We start from the raw sequence: 16,787 nt of genomic DNA on the forward strand, positions 1-16,787 counted from the left end.
GAAAAAAAAGTTATGTTCCACTTCACCAGGTATAACCCCACAGTATGAATGTGCTTTTAGTGTAAAATTGAAAGTTATATTGTCATCATAAACTCCCTGGGATAATTTTAGTTTGCACAAGAAATAGCATTGTATAGAAAAATTACTGGTTAAGGAATTATGAGGTGTCAGTTTGTGCATCAATTTTGCCATTATCTTGACATGTGGCCTTGTTCAAATGATAGAACATCTCTGAACCTCAATAAAATTAGGTTGATATGATTGTTAACAGCACTTCCTATTTTAAGGTTTTGTGATTCTGCAATCCAAACATTATAACTCTTCTTCTATAATAGCAAATGCTAATTAAGTTAATACTGCGCGCGCGTGCGCGCGCGCGCGCACACACACACACACACACACACACACACACACACACAGCACAGCACATGTGTTAATGTTTTTTTGCAAAGTATATTGAAATATTTTCTTTTCATAGAGACTGATACAGAAATCTTGGCAGATGTTATGGGAAGAGGTATAACAAAGATGCCAATCAAAAAACAATTACAGAGTCACCCTGGTAAGAACTATTTAAAAATTTTCAAATCTAATATTTATGGTTTATTTGTATTCCTGATGTTAAATTAAGTGTGGACCTTTAATGTCAGTAGTATATCTATGGTAGTATTACATAGCTAAAATTCTTCATAAATAGCCTTCTATAATTAAACTCTAGTATTAACTATAAATGACAAATTAGAAATATATTATTAGTTTAAGAACTCATCCATTTAGAAAGAAAGAAATAAAAATAAATGCTATTATAATCTTATAAAAGCTTAGTATAAGTATGTCCAATGCTATATACTTACTTTTTAATTCTAGCTTGAATAAGAGATTTGTTTCGAATTTGCAAAAGCATAAATGCTAGTTGACGAATGTGATAAAAAAAAGGAATTTAATAGATAGGTATTTCATGGTTAAAAATTCCCTCTGCCAAATTAAAATGTCAGGCAAATTTATAATAGCTCTAGTAGATTGCTTTAGAGGTATTATATTTCAAATACTAGATGCCTTTAGTCCAGGAGTAACAGTGTGGTACAAATCACTCTGATATCTGGTATGATACCAAAAAAGGCAGCAAGCTTAACAGAGAAACAAGAGAAAGAGCAAGTCTGAGAGAGAGCCCTGCTAAAACCTCTTTTTTCCCAAAGTGAACGTATATGCCTAATGCTGTGCTCTCAGATGAACATCATTAAAGGCTTCACACTGCAGGGAAAGAGACATCAGTAAAATAATCCAGCCAAATCTTTAAACAAATGATTAGCAAACAAAAACAAGAAGCACCCAAAAGAGGAGGAGGAAATTGACATCCAAAATATTCTCTAAAATATCCATAAAATGTCTAACGTTTAGCAAAAAATTATGAAGCATGAGAAGAAACAGTAACGTGTTACCCATACACATGGAAAAAAGCAGGCAACAAAACATTTTTGTGAGAGTACCAGATGCTGCACTTTAAAGACAAACTACAAAGTGGTTATTATTAATATGTTCAAAGAACTAAAGGAAACCATTATTAAAGGAGGTATAGTGGCATTGTCTTATCAAATAGAGAATATCTACAAAGAGATAGAAACTATTTTTTAAATGGCCAAATGGAAGTTCCAGTGTCGAAAAGTGCAATAAATACTAGTAGAAAGAAAAATTCACTGTATGAGTTCAATAGCCTGATGTAGGTTTTAACTATCAGAAGAAAGAATAAGCAAACGTAAAGTAATGAAAGTGTTAGGAGAGCAGAGAGAAAAAGGAGCAGAAAATATATTTCAAGAAATAATGACTGAAGTCTTTGAAAAATATTTGATAAGGTATATTAACCTACATGTCTAAGCTCAATAAAATTCAGGAAGAGCAAACAAAAAGAAACCAAGTGAAACCTACCATAGCAAAAATATTGAAAGACAAAGAGAAAATCATGAGAACATCAAAAGAAAAACAAATCATTATGTAAAAGGTAACCCCAGTAATATTAACCACTCACTTAGTATCATATTATGAAGGCCAGAAGACAGGGAGATGGCTTATTCAAATTTCTGCAAGAGATGAAAAGATTCCTAAATAAATAAAAATTGACAGGATTCCTTGCTAGCAGAACTGCTTTTCAAGAAATACATGACTACTTCAAAACTTCATGGAAAAAAGGAATTAAAAGATAATATGAATCTTTCCGTGAACTTTTTGAAGACCTTCATACTAAAGAAAGTTCTTCAGGCTAAAACCTACTGACATCACACAGTGAGCTGAATATTCCTAAAAAGATCATGAATTAAAGGAATTTTATAATCCCAAAAGACTATTTAAATGCATTTTTAAAATCTCTTTTCTACTCTTAATTTATTTAAAAAACAATAGTATAAAAAGTATATAATTGTATTGTTGGACCTATAACATGGATGTGTAATATATTTCACAATAGCAGCACAAAAGGTATGAGTGGGAGCTGAGATGTACTGGAGTAAGAAAATAACAACTTTAGCCTTAAGGACACACACAGGCTAAAAATAAAGGTATGGAAGAAGATATTTCATGCATGTGGTAACAAAAAAAGAGCACAGTTGGCTATACTTATACCAGATGAAATAGACTTTCACTCAAAATCTGTCTGTCATGAGACAAATAAGGTCACTCCATAATACAAGAGGATATAATTATAGTAAATACATATGCACCTGACATCGGAGCACCTAAATATATAAAGCAAATATTAACAGAACTGAAGGGAGAAATAGGTAGCAGTATAATAATAGTAGAAAACTTCAATAATGGATAAATAACTTTCAACAATGGACAAATCATCTAGATAGAAAATCAGTATAGAAACAGCAGACTTCAATAACACTATAGACCAAATAGACCTGAGAGACACAAACAGAACATCCCACCTGACAGCACAAGAATATACATTTTTCTCAGTGCACATGAAACATTCTCCAGAATAGATCATATGTTGGACTATGAGACAAGTCTTGACAAATTTAAGATTAAAATAATATCAGGTATTTTTCCAACCACAATGGTATAAATCTAGAAATCAATAACAGGAATCAGGAGAAATAGAAAATCTGAACAGATCAATAATAGGTAAAGAAATTGAATTGGTAATCAAAACCTTCTAGCAAAGAGAAGCCTAGAACCAGATGGCTTCAAGGATGAATTCTACCAAACATTTAAAGAATTAAGGCCAATTTTTCTTATACTCTTCCAAAATAATTGAAGAGGAGGGAAAACTTCCAAACACATTTCACAAGAGCAGTATTACCCTCATACCGAAGCCAAAAGGAGACTACAAGAAAAGAACAAAAATACTCGACAAAATAATAACCAACAAAATTCCACACATTAAAAGGATCATACACCATGATCAAGTTGGATTAACCCTTGAGATGTAAGATGGTTCCAAATATGCAAATCAATAAATGTGTTACACCACATTAACAGACTGAAGAATAAAAATTATATGATCAATTCAATAGGTGCAAAAAAGCACTTGAAAAAGTTTGACATCCTTTCATGATATCAACAAATTAGATAAAGAAGGAATTTACTTCAACGTAATAAAGGCCATATATGATAAAGCCACAACTACCATCATAGTCAATGGTAAAAAACTGAATGCTTTTCTTCTAAGATCAGGAACCAGACAAGGGTGTCCACTGTCACTTCTATTCTGTATAATACTGGAAGTCCTAGCCAGAGCAATTAGGCAAGAGAAGGAAATAAAAGGCATTCAAGTCAAAAAAGAATATAGTCTCTGTTTGAAGATGACATGATCTTATATATAAGAAACCCTAATGAGCCAACCACAGAAGTCTTAGGACAAGTGAATAAATTCAATATAGTTGCAGGATACAAAACAAACATGAAAAATCAGCTGATTTCTATATACTAACTGAACTATCCAAAAAAAGTTAAGAAAGCAGCTCCATTTACAATAGCATCAAAAAGAATAAAATACTTAGGAATAAATTTAACCAAACAGGAGAAAGATCTGTATACTGAAAACTATAAGACATTGATGGAAGAAACTGAAGATACAAATAAATGGAAAGATATACCATGTTTATGGATTGAAAGAATTAATATTGTTAAAATGTTCATACTACCCAAAGCAATCTACAAACAATGCAATCTCTGTCAAAATTCCAATGTCATTTTTCACAGAAATAGAAAAAACAATTCTAAAATTCATATGTAACCCCAAAATAAATCAAATAGACAAAGCAATCTTGAGAAAGAACAAGATTTGGGCATCACACTTCCTGATTACAAACTATATTACAAAGCTATAATAACTGAAACAGTACGTTGCTGGCATAAAAACAGACACATCAACCAATGGAACAGAAAAGAGAGCCCATAAATAAACCCATACATATAGGATCAACTAATCTTTGACAGAGGCTAATAATACACAAAGGAGAAAGATAGTCTCTTCAATAAATGGTGTTGGGAAAACTGGATATCCACACACACAAGAACCAAATTAGACTCTTTAAACAATTAACAAAAAACAAAAGCAACCTACAGAAAGAGGGGGAAATATTTGCAAGCCATATATCTGATAAGCATTTGATATCCAAATATTTAAATAACAAAATGTAATTAGGTAGTTATTGAAAACTTGTTCTTCTCAATATGGTACATTTTGATTCATTTTTATATTGATGCCCAATCTGGTCCCTGCCTCTGTACAGATTGCAGTGGTAGTACACTTGTGCTGCTGAGTTCACAGTGCAACCTTTACCATTTATTCATGGACTTAACCGTTTCTTCAAAGAAAGACACCACTTTATGGTGCTAGTGTCATGACAGGTTTCCAACGATATTTACATGTTTTGTTAGAGTCAACATTAACCCACAAAACTTTAGGACCAGAAGGTGTCCTTCAGTCACCAATTTTTATTATTCCATTTCAATATAAAGCCCCCCTATATACATTTCATATATGTTTCCTGTTACTGGAACTAATTAATAGTTTCTAAATCAAGCAAAAATTTCAAATCACATAAAAACTCAATTGAAATGTATTTGTATCTCAAACCTTGTACTTCTGCAAACTTATCTAATCCCCTCTCCTCAGCTAAAAGCTTTGCATACTAAAGGGATGTGAAAGGGTACTCTTTCTTAATTCACAAATTATCTTATTCTTTTGCATTACTTGATGCCTATTTGATTTGCAGTTAAATAACCTTTTAAAAGGCATTAAAATATGTATATACTTGTGAAAGAATTTCTGCCTCTCAGTAACTTTCTCTGTGGCTATAGACACTATTATATCTATTGGAATAGATATAATTTTATCTATTGGAAAACATGATGTTCCACCTCACCAGGTACATCCCTACAGTATAAATGTGCTTTAAGTGTAAACTTGAAAGTTATATTATTATCAGAAACTCTCCAGGATCATTTAAGTTTGCATAAGAGCTAACATTGTATGGAAAAAGCACTGATTAAGAATTATGAGGCATCAGTTTGTACATCAATTTTGTCATTACCTGGATATGTGGCCATTGTCAAGTCACAAAATATTCTAAGCCACAAGACTAAGTCTTATATGATTTCTGAGAGTCCTTCCAATTCTAAGGATTCGTGATCCTGCAATCCAGACATTGTAAGTTTTCTTCTATGATAACAAATGGTAATCAAGTTAACACTACACACACAGAGAGACACACACACACACATACACACCTCTATGGTAATGTTTATGAAGTATTTTGAAATCTGTTTTAATTCTGTGGGGATTGATAAAGGGACTAGATTTTTCAAACCTAATATTTATGGTTTACTTTTATTTCTAGAGTTAAATTAAGCATGAATCCTTAATGTTAACAGTACCTATATGTTAGTATTACCTAAGTAAAATCCTCAGTGAATATGTTCCTATCATTAAACTCTAGTGTTTACTATCAATGGAACATTAGCTAGATATTATTAGTTTTAAAACTCATCCATTTAGTAAGTAATCCATAAAAATCCAGTGCTATAATGACCTTACAATAGGCTTAGGTATCTGCAATGCTATTGGCACTCAATTTCTGTTTCCTGAAAGTTACATTGAATTTGCAAAAGCATAAAGGTTAGCTGATGATTGTGATGGCAAGACGAATGTAACATAATTATTTCATTGGTTGGCCACTCCCTCTATCTGACGAAAATGTCAGTCAAATTTATAATATCTCACCTGTGGTAGAGTTCTTTATTTGTGTTATATTCATGTAGTGCATTCTACAAGGGAAAGAGACTGCCGTAAAATAGTCAACTCACATCACTAACAAAAAATGACAGAATAAGCTCCAGATAGAGGAGGAGGAAATCAGTATCTAGAGATGCTACAATATACTATTTCAACTGTCAAGTCTTTAGCAAAAATTGTTAACATGCAAAGAAACAGTCAAGTATGACCTAGCCGAGGGAAAAAGCATGCAACAAAAACTGTTTGTGAGAGTCCTAGGTGTTGGACTTAGCTGACAAAGACTTTAAAGCATTTGATATAAATGTGCTTTTTGAACTAAAGGAAATCATTCTTAAGAAGAAAAGGAAGGTATGATGACCATGTTTTGTCAAATAAAGGATGTCAACAAAAAGATAGAAATTTCAAAAAAGAAAGAACGAAATACATATGTTAATGGTTACCTTACAAAGTGTTTTGAAATCTGTTTTATATCTATAGATACTGATTTAGAACACTTGACAAATGCTGTTGGAACGGGTAAAATAACTGGTGAAATCAAGACACAACAGAAGAGTCACCCTGGTATGAATAATTTTTCAAGTCTAATACTTATGGTTTATTGATTTTCTCTGGAGCGTAAGTATGGCTCTTTAACAACAACAGTACCTATATGAATTTGTTAGCATTACATGGACAAACATCTTTATGAATTTTCTTCTGTAGTTAGATAAATTCTAGTATTTATTATCAATTGGAAGCTAGCTACTGAGTTTTAAAACTCATCTATTTAGAAAACAGTCCACCAGTGCTCTACTGATCTTACAAAATGCTTGACGGAAATATTTCCAATGCTATTCCACTCACTTTCTATTTCTGGCTTAGATAGGAAAGTTGCTCTGAATTTGAAAATCATAAAGTCTAACTGATTAATGTGATGAGAAATATAACAAATAGTTATTTCATTGGTTACCAATACCCTCTATATGATTAAATTGGTACACAGATTTATGTATCACCTGAAGTAGAGTCCTTTATTGCTGCTATATTGTTCACAGATTACAATATATTGCCTTTAGTCCTGGAATAACAGGATTAGACACACTTCTCTTTGATCCTAGAGAGACTGTACTTACGAACTTTTTCAGAGTTGATTCTGATAGCTAGAATTCGGGATTAGTACCCTCATAAAAGAGACCCTGAAAAGCTGCCTTTTCTCAGCTCTTATCATATTCCCTCCTTTCTTAGCCTTTATCATATGCAGTAAATAATTATATATAATGTTCTATGCAAGTATTTTTCAAAATTTTTTGTTGTGCCATCTTTATTTTTTATTTTCCTCTATTGTTGAATTCCCCATATTCTCTTCTCCCCTTCCCACCCACACTGCTCATGTCAATCATACTTTATAAGTACACATACACACACACGCATCTTTTTGGCAGAAATCTCCATGTTAAATGCTTTTCCTTACTTTTTGGTCTCTAGCATTTATTTTTTTATCATGTCTTAGCAATACTTTTTGATATAAATTTTACTCTCACATTTTAGTTGTTGGAATTAGAGAGGTCATTTGGGATAGTTATTCTTCTATACCACCTACATCCAAAATTACATTCAACTTATAATATCAAGATATATCAAAATACCTTCATACAAACAATCTAGCCTGGACACTTCCACAAAAATAATATATGGGATAAACATAAATTTGGCAGTATAGAGCCATCACCCTAAAGTGCCTTAAGGCTTTTATTTTTAGTGACTTACGAATCCTCCCCAGCTTTTATCCTTATAGACAAATGTGAATACCTAGCTTGAATCCATGGCTTCTGAAATAAATTGTGTAAACAATAATTTATTCTCTCAATGGTCTTCAGTTACAACCTCTTTCTAAACTTCCCAGCCTCTGGCTTCAGTTTCATATCTATCCAGTGATTAAAGAATGTGAAGTTCATAGTTCACTGTTTAAGTGAAATGTTTCTATAATAACATGTGTTACCTCTGTAATAAATATAATCTATGAAAAATAAATAAAATAAACATTGCTTGAACTGGGGCAAGAGGAATCCACTGGCTTATGCATAGGGTTTATATCTTCAAAACTTTTCTTCTAAATGTATCTTTTTAGAGGTAGACTGCAGAGCAAATGCAGAAGTGGACATTTGGTTCAAAATAAAATAGTGTTGTAATGAAGGTCAAAATTAAGGAAGATGCTATCGTGGAATGTGGAACAAAAACGAGAAAGACAAAATGATAAAAGACTTGATAGAAACTGCAGTAATAGACAAGTGACCACTCAATAAAATGTGGGAAGAAAAATTACCAATACAGAAATAAAGACTAATACATGTCATTTGGGAAGTAGTGTATGAATAGAGTATTCATGCAATTTTCTTTTTAAATTTTATTTTAGGTGTGGATTTACTTAAAAACAAAGATATGCCCATACAACATCAGGATAGAATTTTTGTTAAGCAGATCGTACCAAGTAAATTCCCAACAAAAGTGGTCAATTTATCACCCTTTGACCAGCAAGGTAAAACATTATATATAAAGATATAAAATAAGTATATAATTACCTAGAATAGTTTTAAAGTATGCTTTTTCATTTACTGTTTTTGCATCTTTCAGCAATATCTTAGAAAAGTCTTTATAAGCCTGAAAAACAAATGGCTTAAAATTATCCTTTTTACTGGCAACATAATATTTCATTGTGTGGAATACTTTATTCAGTCATTATTCTATTAAATAGCATTGCTTTTTTAGCTTTTTACAACTACTAAACATATCTATGTACATATATTTTTACATATTAGTACTTTTATTTCTTAGGGGTAAAGTCCCAGGATTGAAATTTCTTGTTTAATTGTACATGGATTTTTAATGTTAAATAATGTTTCCAGATCGATTTCCTAAAAGGCTATTAAAATTAACATTTTCATCAGCAATATTTGGGGGGAAATGCTTTTCTCTACAAAACTATTTGGAATACAGTTTGTTGGGTGGTTTTTTTTTAAGTATGCCCATTTTAGAGTTATTAAATTATGTCTCAATCTTATTTAAATTTTTATTTTCATATGTGTTAGCATTCTATTACTGTGTAACTACCCCAAACCTTAGAAAAAGCTTGAAACAGTAACTATTTATGTAGCTTATGACTTGGGAGTTATCAATTTGGGCTGATCTTGGCTGGGCTAACATGCATCTTGGACAAATTGTCAGTGGCTTAACCCACATGTCTTGCAATTGGCTGGTTATTGTCTGAGAATTTGACTGTGAAGCCATCTATCTGATCCTGGGGTTTTCTTTGTCAGGAGACTTTTTATTATTGTTTTAATCTCATTGCTCCATACTAGTCTGTTTAGAATTTCTAGATCTTCATGATTTAACTTCAGTAAGTTGTGTGTGTCCAGGAATTTATCCATTTCCTCTAGGTTTTCCAGTTTGTCCACATGTGGTTGTTCCTAGTAGTCTGTATGATCCTTTGCATTTCTATGGTATCATTTGTAACATCTCCTTTTTCATTTCTAATTTTACTTATTTGAGTCCTCTCTTTTTTTCTTCATTAGTCTAACTAAAGGTTTATCAATTTTATCTTTTTGAAAAACCAATTATTTGTTTCATTGATCCTTTATATATTTTTAAAATTTCCAATTCATTTTTTTTCTGCTCTGACCTTTCTTATTTATCTCCTTCTACTGATTTGGGGTTTGGTTTGTTCTTGATTTTCTAGTTCCTCAAGGTGTAATATTAGCTGTTTATTTGAAGTTTTCTTTTCTAATGTAGGCATTTATTGGTATACACTTCCCTCTTAAAATTGTTTTTACCGTATCACATAGGTTCTGATATGTTGTGTTTTCATTTTAATTTGTCTCTAGGAACTTTTTATTTTCCTTTTTGATTTCTTCTTTGATCCGTTTGTTGTTTAAGAGCATATTGCTTAATTTCCATGTATTTTATGGTTTCTAGTGTCCCTTTTCTCTTGATTTCTAGTTTTATTCCATTGTGGCTGAACAAAGTAGTTGATATGATTTTAGTTTTTTAAAATTTGTTGAGACTTGTTTTGTGACCTAGTATATGATCTATTCCAGAGAATGTCTCATGTGCTGCTGAGAAAAAATGAGTATTCTGTAGCTGTCAGATGAAATGTTCTATAAATGTTTATTAGTTCCAGTTGGCCTAGAGTAGAGATTAATTCTGATGTTTCCTAGTTAATTTTCTGAGTGGTTGATCTCTCCTTGGCTGAAAGTGGGGCATTAAAGTCCCCAAGTATTAATGTGTTGGAGTCTATTTCTTCCATTAAGTCTAATAGTACTCACTTGTATACAACTGGGTGCTCTGGTGTTGGGCATATATGTTTAAAATTGTTATATCCTCTTATTGAATTGATCCCTTTATCATTACATAATGACCTTCCTTATCTTTTTTTTTTTTTTTTTTTTACTTTCCTTGGCTTGATGTCTATTTTATCTAAATATAGCTATTCCTGTTCTTTTTGCTTCCCATTTGATTGAAATACCTTTTTTCATCCCTTCACTTTTAGTCAGTGTATATCTTTACAGGTGAAGTGAGTTTCTTGTAGGCAGCATATGGTTGGTTCTTGTTTCATAATCCATCGAGCCACTTTGTGTCTTTTAATTGGGGCATTTAATATGTTTACATTTAGAGTTATTAATATATAGGGACTTTCCAAATACCATTTCGTTACTTTTTTTCTTTTTTCTTTCTTTTTTTTTTTTTGTTGTGGTGGTGGTCTTTTTTTTCAGATATCACTGTCTTCTGTGATTGAGTGGTTTTTCTCTAGCAGTGTACTTTGATTTCTTGTTATTTATTTTTAGGATGTCTCTTGTAAGTTTTTGTGTTCTCGTTACCATGAGGCTTACCATAAACATGTTATAATTATAACAGATTATTTTAGATTAACAACTTAACTATGATATGTAAGGAAAAAAAAAAAGCTAACTCCGCACTTCGTGTTATTCCTCCCCCCACACACCACAGGCTTTTTGACATTTTGTTGTTTCAAGTTACATCTTATAATATTGCCTATCTCCTAGATGGTTGTTGTTTATGTGATTGTCTTGTTAAGTTTGTCCTTTAGTCTTCATTCTAAGAATTGAAGTGGTTTATTCACCACCTTTATAGCACTGGAGTCTGTGGTTCTCTGTGAGTTTGCTTTACTAATGAATTATGTACCTTCAAATGTTACCATGTTGCTCCTTAGCCTTCTAACCTTTATACTGGAGATGAAATTGATTTACTCACTCACCACCATTCCAGTGTGATAGTGTTTTAGATTTGACAATGTACTTACTTTTAGTAGAGAGTTTCTTATGTTTTCCTGTAACTAGTGTCCTCTTCTTTCAGCTTGAAGAGTTCCATTTAGTGTTTTTTGTAAGGTGGGTCTAGTGGTTATAAACTCTCTAAGCTTTTGTTTGTCTGAGAAAGTCTTTATCACCCTTTGTTTTTGAAAGACAAGGTTTCTGTTTACAGTATTCTTGGCTGGAAATTTTTTTTTTCTTTCAGGATTTTGAATATATCATTCCACTCCCTTCTAGTCTGGTTTCTGCTGAGAAATTTGCTGATAGTCTTATGGGGATTTTCTCATTGCTGGTTGGTTTAGTAAATCAACTAATTGGGAATTCAAAATAATGCTCATAAAGATGCACAAGTCAGTTTCTGTAGATTTATCTTATTCTTTTAGTTGGAATATATTTTCCTGTTTCCTTATTTTCTTTGACTGTGTTGGTTTCTGCGCATTAGATAAGACAGCTGCCTCTCCCAGTCTTTTCAGACAGTCCCTGTGTAGGACAATGAGCTCACCAATCTGTCTGGCCAGAGATTTTAATGTGCCTCTCAAATATTTGTGTTTGTCCAGACTGCCATTTCTGTTTTTTGTTGTCCCCTGAGAGATCAGGATGTGCCATGTCCTGTCGGTGCTCCATTATCACCTCTATTATAGAGACCAGACCCTCTACATATAGCTGGTAATGTTGAGGTTTTGGATGTGTGTTCCAGGTCCTCTTACCCTCACACCGAAGCTAAGTGTGGGTGTTATTCTCCCATTCTGTCTGCACTAAGCTGGGGAGAGGCTCTGTAGCAAATACGTATACTCACTTTCAGGCTGCACCTTATGATCTCAGGGAGATAGCTACTGAAAGTGGGCCCACTGTTTGTTCACCTCTTTGTTTTCTGTGGTCTAGGGATGCTTAGGAATGCAAAGCCCCTTTACTCCCAGAGCTAGATTGTTAAAAATACAGTCTTTTGGGTGAGAGCTATAGGAGTGGTGACACTCAGTGCATAGACAAACTTCTGGGAAGAATGAGTAGACCTGGTTTTATCACTTGTGTGAGCCAGAGGAAAGGCTCAGCATATGCCAAGTTTCTGCTCAGGCTGCCTGAGGGCTACTGTACCTCTGCTCTATTAGCTCCCTCATGGAAGTTAGTTAAAGGTCAGGCCATCAAATATCCACTGGTAGAGTGTAAAGCAAACCCCTGCTGGAGAGAAAATGGGAATTGTGCATTCCAGCCACTTTTCTGCACTGCTCCTGGTGTGTGTAGCCCCTGAATGTGTTCGTGTGCCTGTTTAAAACCATATCTTTGTTCTGTGATCTAGGGAGACTCACATATGCCTAGTTTTTTCCACTCCCAATGATAGGTATTTGGGGAAGCAGTCCCTTAGGGGGATGCTGTAAATGTGGGGTACTTAATGCAGGGAAAACTCCTTCCAAGAGGAAGTGGTAGACCAGGAGTTATTGTTGGAATAAGCCAGAATAAAAAAAAGTTCAGGAAGTGCCAAATTGCTTGTACTACTTTTTGACTGCTCCTTTAAGTCTTTAATGCAAGTTAGTTAGAAGCCAGGCCCATCAAGTAGCCACTGGAAAAGTTTGTCATAAGATATTTCTGGGAAAAAAACCCAGAAGTTCCATTTTTAGCTCCTTCTCAGCAGTACTCCAGGGGGAACGAAACTCCTAAAAGTCCTTGCACACCTGTAAAAAACTACCACTTTTTCCTGTAATCTAGAGAGAGACTCATGTATGCCTAATCCCCTTTGTTCCCAGAGCTGGTGAATTAATAGCCAAACCATGGAGCACCGTAGAGTTAGGGCACTACATGTGAGGCACAAACCTTTCTCTTCACGGGGAGAAGCTGGGTGTTGGGGATTCCTTCCCTGATTGTATGGCAAACTACTCAGGATGGGTTCATGGTCGAGTGTGTCTCAGCTTTTTCTACCCACTTAATGTTGACATTTTCTCAGTTGCACAGTAGGTAGGAGGCTCTCAACTGGTTTCTGACTTTCTCTTCAGAAAGAACTGATTGATGAATAGATGTTCATTCATGTTTTCATGGGTGGAGGGAGGGTTAGGAGCTCTTATTCTTCCATGTTGCTGATGTCACTTTTCTTTGCCACTTTTTGGCTATAGTGAATATTGCTGCTCTGAACATTCACATGTAGGTCTTTGTGAAGACACATTTTTATTTCTCTTGAGTGGATACCTAGGAGTAGAGTTTCTGGATTGTATGGTAAACTTATGTTTAAATAAACATTTTTTTAAATGACAAATTATTTTCCAAAGTGGCTGTGCCATTTTACATTCCCATGAGGAAGGTATGAGGTTTCTATTTCTCCACATCCTTGCCAACATTTGCTATTGTCTATCCTGTTTGTTATAGATGTTGGGTGAAAAATGACATTTCATTGTTATAATTTTCATTTCCTTAATAATAAGTGATGTTAAGCATTTTTTCATGTGTTTATTAACCATTTATATAATTTCTTTGGTAAAATATCTTTTAAAATATTTTGCTTATTTTAAAATTGTGTGTTGAGTTCTTAATATTGTAAGAATTCTTTATGTATTCTGGTTATAACTTCTTTGTTGGATTAATGATTTACAAATATTTTCTTCCAGTCTTTGGCTTGTCATAACTTTCTTAATAATAGCAAGTGTTTTGAATTTTGATAAAGTCTAGCTTATGAATATTTTCTATGGATCATGCTTTTAAGATTGTATCTAAGAAATCTTTGCCCAATTCAAGATCTCAAAAATTTATTTATATTTCTAAGAGTTTTACAGTATAGCTATTACATTTAGGTCTCTGATTAATTTTAGGTTTTGGGGGATTTTTTTTTTGTATAGTGGGTGCTGAAGGTTTAAGTTCATCTTTGTACAAGTGAATATCCAATTGCTCTACCACCATTTGTGAAAAGAGAATCCTGTTTTCATTGAATTGCTTTGGCAGCTTAATTGAAAATCAATTGACCTTAAATATAGAAGTTTACTACTGGACTCTCAATTCTGTTCCTCAGATGTATTTGTCATTATGCCATTACCACACTTTTTGATAACCACAAATTTACAGTAAATTTTGAAATTGAGAATCTAATATCCTGAGTTTTAGTCACCTTTTTCAAATGGTTTTGGCTTTTCTAAGTGTTTTGGATTTCTATGGAAGTGTTAGCATCACGTTGTTAATTTCTGCCAAAAATACCTGATATGGAATATTGATAGAGATTATATTAAATCCGTATACCAATGTGAAGAGAATTGCCATCTCAAAAAGATTTGTGTTTCAATTCATTAACACTGAATTTATTTATTTGTGTATTTAATGTCTTTAAACAATGTTTTGTAACTTTTAGTGCACAAGCTTTGCTCCCTTCTTAAATTTATTTCTATTTTATTGTTTTTGATGCTATTGCAAATAAAATTATTTTCTTAATTTAGTTTTTGAATCATTCAATGCCCATATATAAAAATAAAATTGACATTTGTTTTATATGTCCAGCAATATAGTTTTATGAAGTTGTCTTTTTAATCAATTAACAGAACAAAAATGTTTTTTAAAAAAGGGTATATTGTCTTTTATATTTACCTTTAAGGTGCTTTTTATTTCTTAAGTGAATTTGAGTTACCATTGTGTTATTTTGTTTTGGCCTGAGAGATTTACTTTACTATTTCTTGTAAGGAAGATATGTTAGAATAACAACAAAATTTCTCAGTTGTTATCTAGAAATGTCTTTTTCCATCCTTATTGTTTAAGGATAGCTTTGCCGAATATAAAATTCTTAGCTCTCAGTTTTTGCCATCTGCTCTTTGAATATGTCATTCCATTGCTTTCTGGCCTTCATTCTTTCTGATAAGAAGTCAGATTTTAATATTTTTAAAAAGCTTTATCAAGATAGAATTCCCATACCATTCAATTTATTCACTTAAAGTGTACGATTTAATTATTTTTAGTACATTTACAGAATTATGCTTCCATCACCACAATTGATTTTAGAACATTTTAGTTACCTGAAAAAGAAACTCCCCTACCCCACTCTCATTAGCCATCACCTCTAATCTCCTAATTCCCCCAGTTCTAGGCAACCAGTAATCTAATTTCTGTCTCTATAGGATTTTCCTATATTGTATGTGGCCTTTTGTTACTGGCTTCTTTTTCTTAGTTCTCATATCCAAAACTGTCTTTCTGAATGTGTGTGTGTGTATATATATATATATTATATATAGACATATAAATAATAGACATATATATATTTATTGTCTTAATTGATGTCAAAAAATTAATTTTAGTTATTTAAATTTTTAAAATTTTATTTTTATTGACAAGTAACTTACTGTGTGAGTAAAAATAATTATAGATGTGATCCATATAACAGCTAACATATTTTCAAAACTTTTCTAGGGGAAAGTTATGAGTACTCACCCTATGTGACTGAATCTCCAAAAGCAATTAAAAAAACAGCAAAGGCTGGTTCAGACATTTCTAAATACAACCGTCTTCCTTTACTGAATAAGAAGCCTTCAGGTAATTTTTTAATATTTTTAATGTACAATGTGATTGTTTTAAAATAAAGCTTTAATTAAATGGAAATAACCAAGTTGTACTAGCTTTAGTCATATAACAATTTAACAAAAGATAAATGAAAGTAAACTATGAATTAAGTTAATCTAATGTATATTCATTCTTAGCGAATGAATATTGTCCTTGGCATTTCTCTCCCTTCCCCATTGCCACTAAATTGGAACTCCATTTCTTCTCTTGGCCTTTCTTGCTCACTAGTGTGGATCCTGTGGATGACTGAGTTAAACCTATCTTGTACTTCCCTTTCTTATATTTCTCTTGTATCCAATCCCAGGCAAGGAATGCAATAGAAAGACACAACGGGAGTGTAGGTGGGAAGGAAAATAAACCGTACATTCAGTTTTCTCTTCATTACCATCTCCCCAGCCATCTAATTCCATTAATATCTAATAACTGACTTACAGGCCCCTTTTCTTATCAGTTGCTCCACAAGCACTATATAATCATCACCCTGGTACATTTCCTACAGATATTGTTTGAACTGTTTAAAATATGTAGATATACACACCTAAAATAGATATACACACCACGTTCTATCCATAAGTGTTATAATTAAAAAATCAACAGGAAGTGGAGAAGGTTACTGAAGTATTATCTTTGTTCCATTTATTTTTACTACTTGAAGGAGAAAAAGTCCTTTACAACAATAGAAAATATTTGGGGTTTCTTCTGGAAAAGGGGAGATGATATAAGCAAAG

At 32.7% G+C, this 16,787-nt stretch overlaps 1 protein-coding gene across 1 annotated transcript in view; it reads left to right on the plus strand.

Moving 5' to 3' along the window:
* Positions 1-16,569, plus strand: part of CCDC7 (coiled-coil domain containing 7) — a 346,712-nt gene extending 330,143 nt beyond the window's left edge. The window contains exons 30-34 of the mRNA XM_063101148.1: positions 479-562; positions 6,719-6,802; positions 8,634-8,756; positions 15,910-16,032; positions 16,511-16,569. Coding sequence (XP_062957218.1) covers positions 479-562; positions 6,719-6,802; positions 8,634-8,756; positions 15,910-16,032; positions 16,511-16,569 — 473 coding nt within the window. The remainder of the gene's footprint in view (positions 1-478; positions 563-6,718; positions 6,803-8,633; positions 8,757-15,909; positions 16,033-16,510) is intronic.
* The last annotated feature ends 218 nt before the right edge of the window (positions 16,570-16,787 follow it).

Source organism: Cynocephalus volans, chromosome 6, assembly GCF_027409185.1.
Source record: "Cynocephalus volans isolate mCynVol1 chromosome 6, mCynVol1.pri, whole genome shotgun sequence".
Classification (NCBI taxonomy): Eukaryota; Metazoa; Chordata; class Mammalia; order Dermoptera; family Cynocephalidae; genus Cynocephalus; species Cynocephalus volans.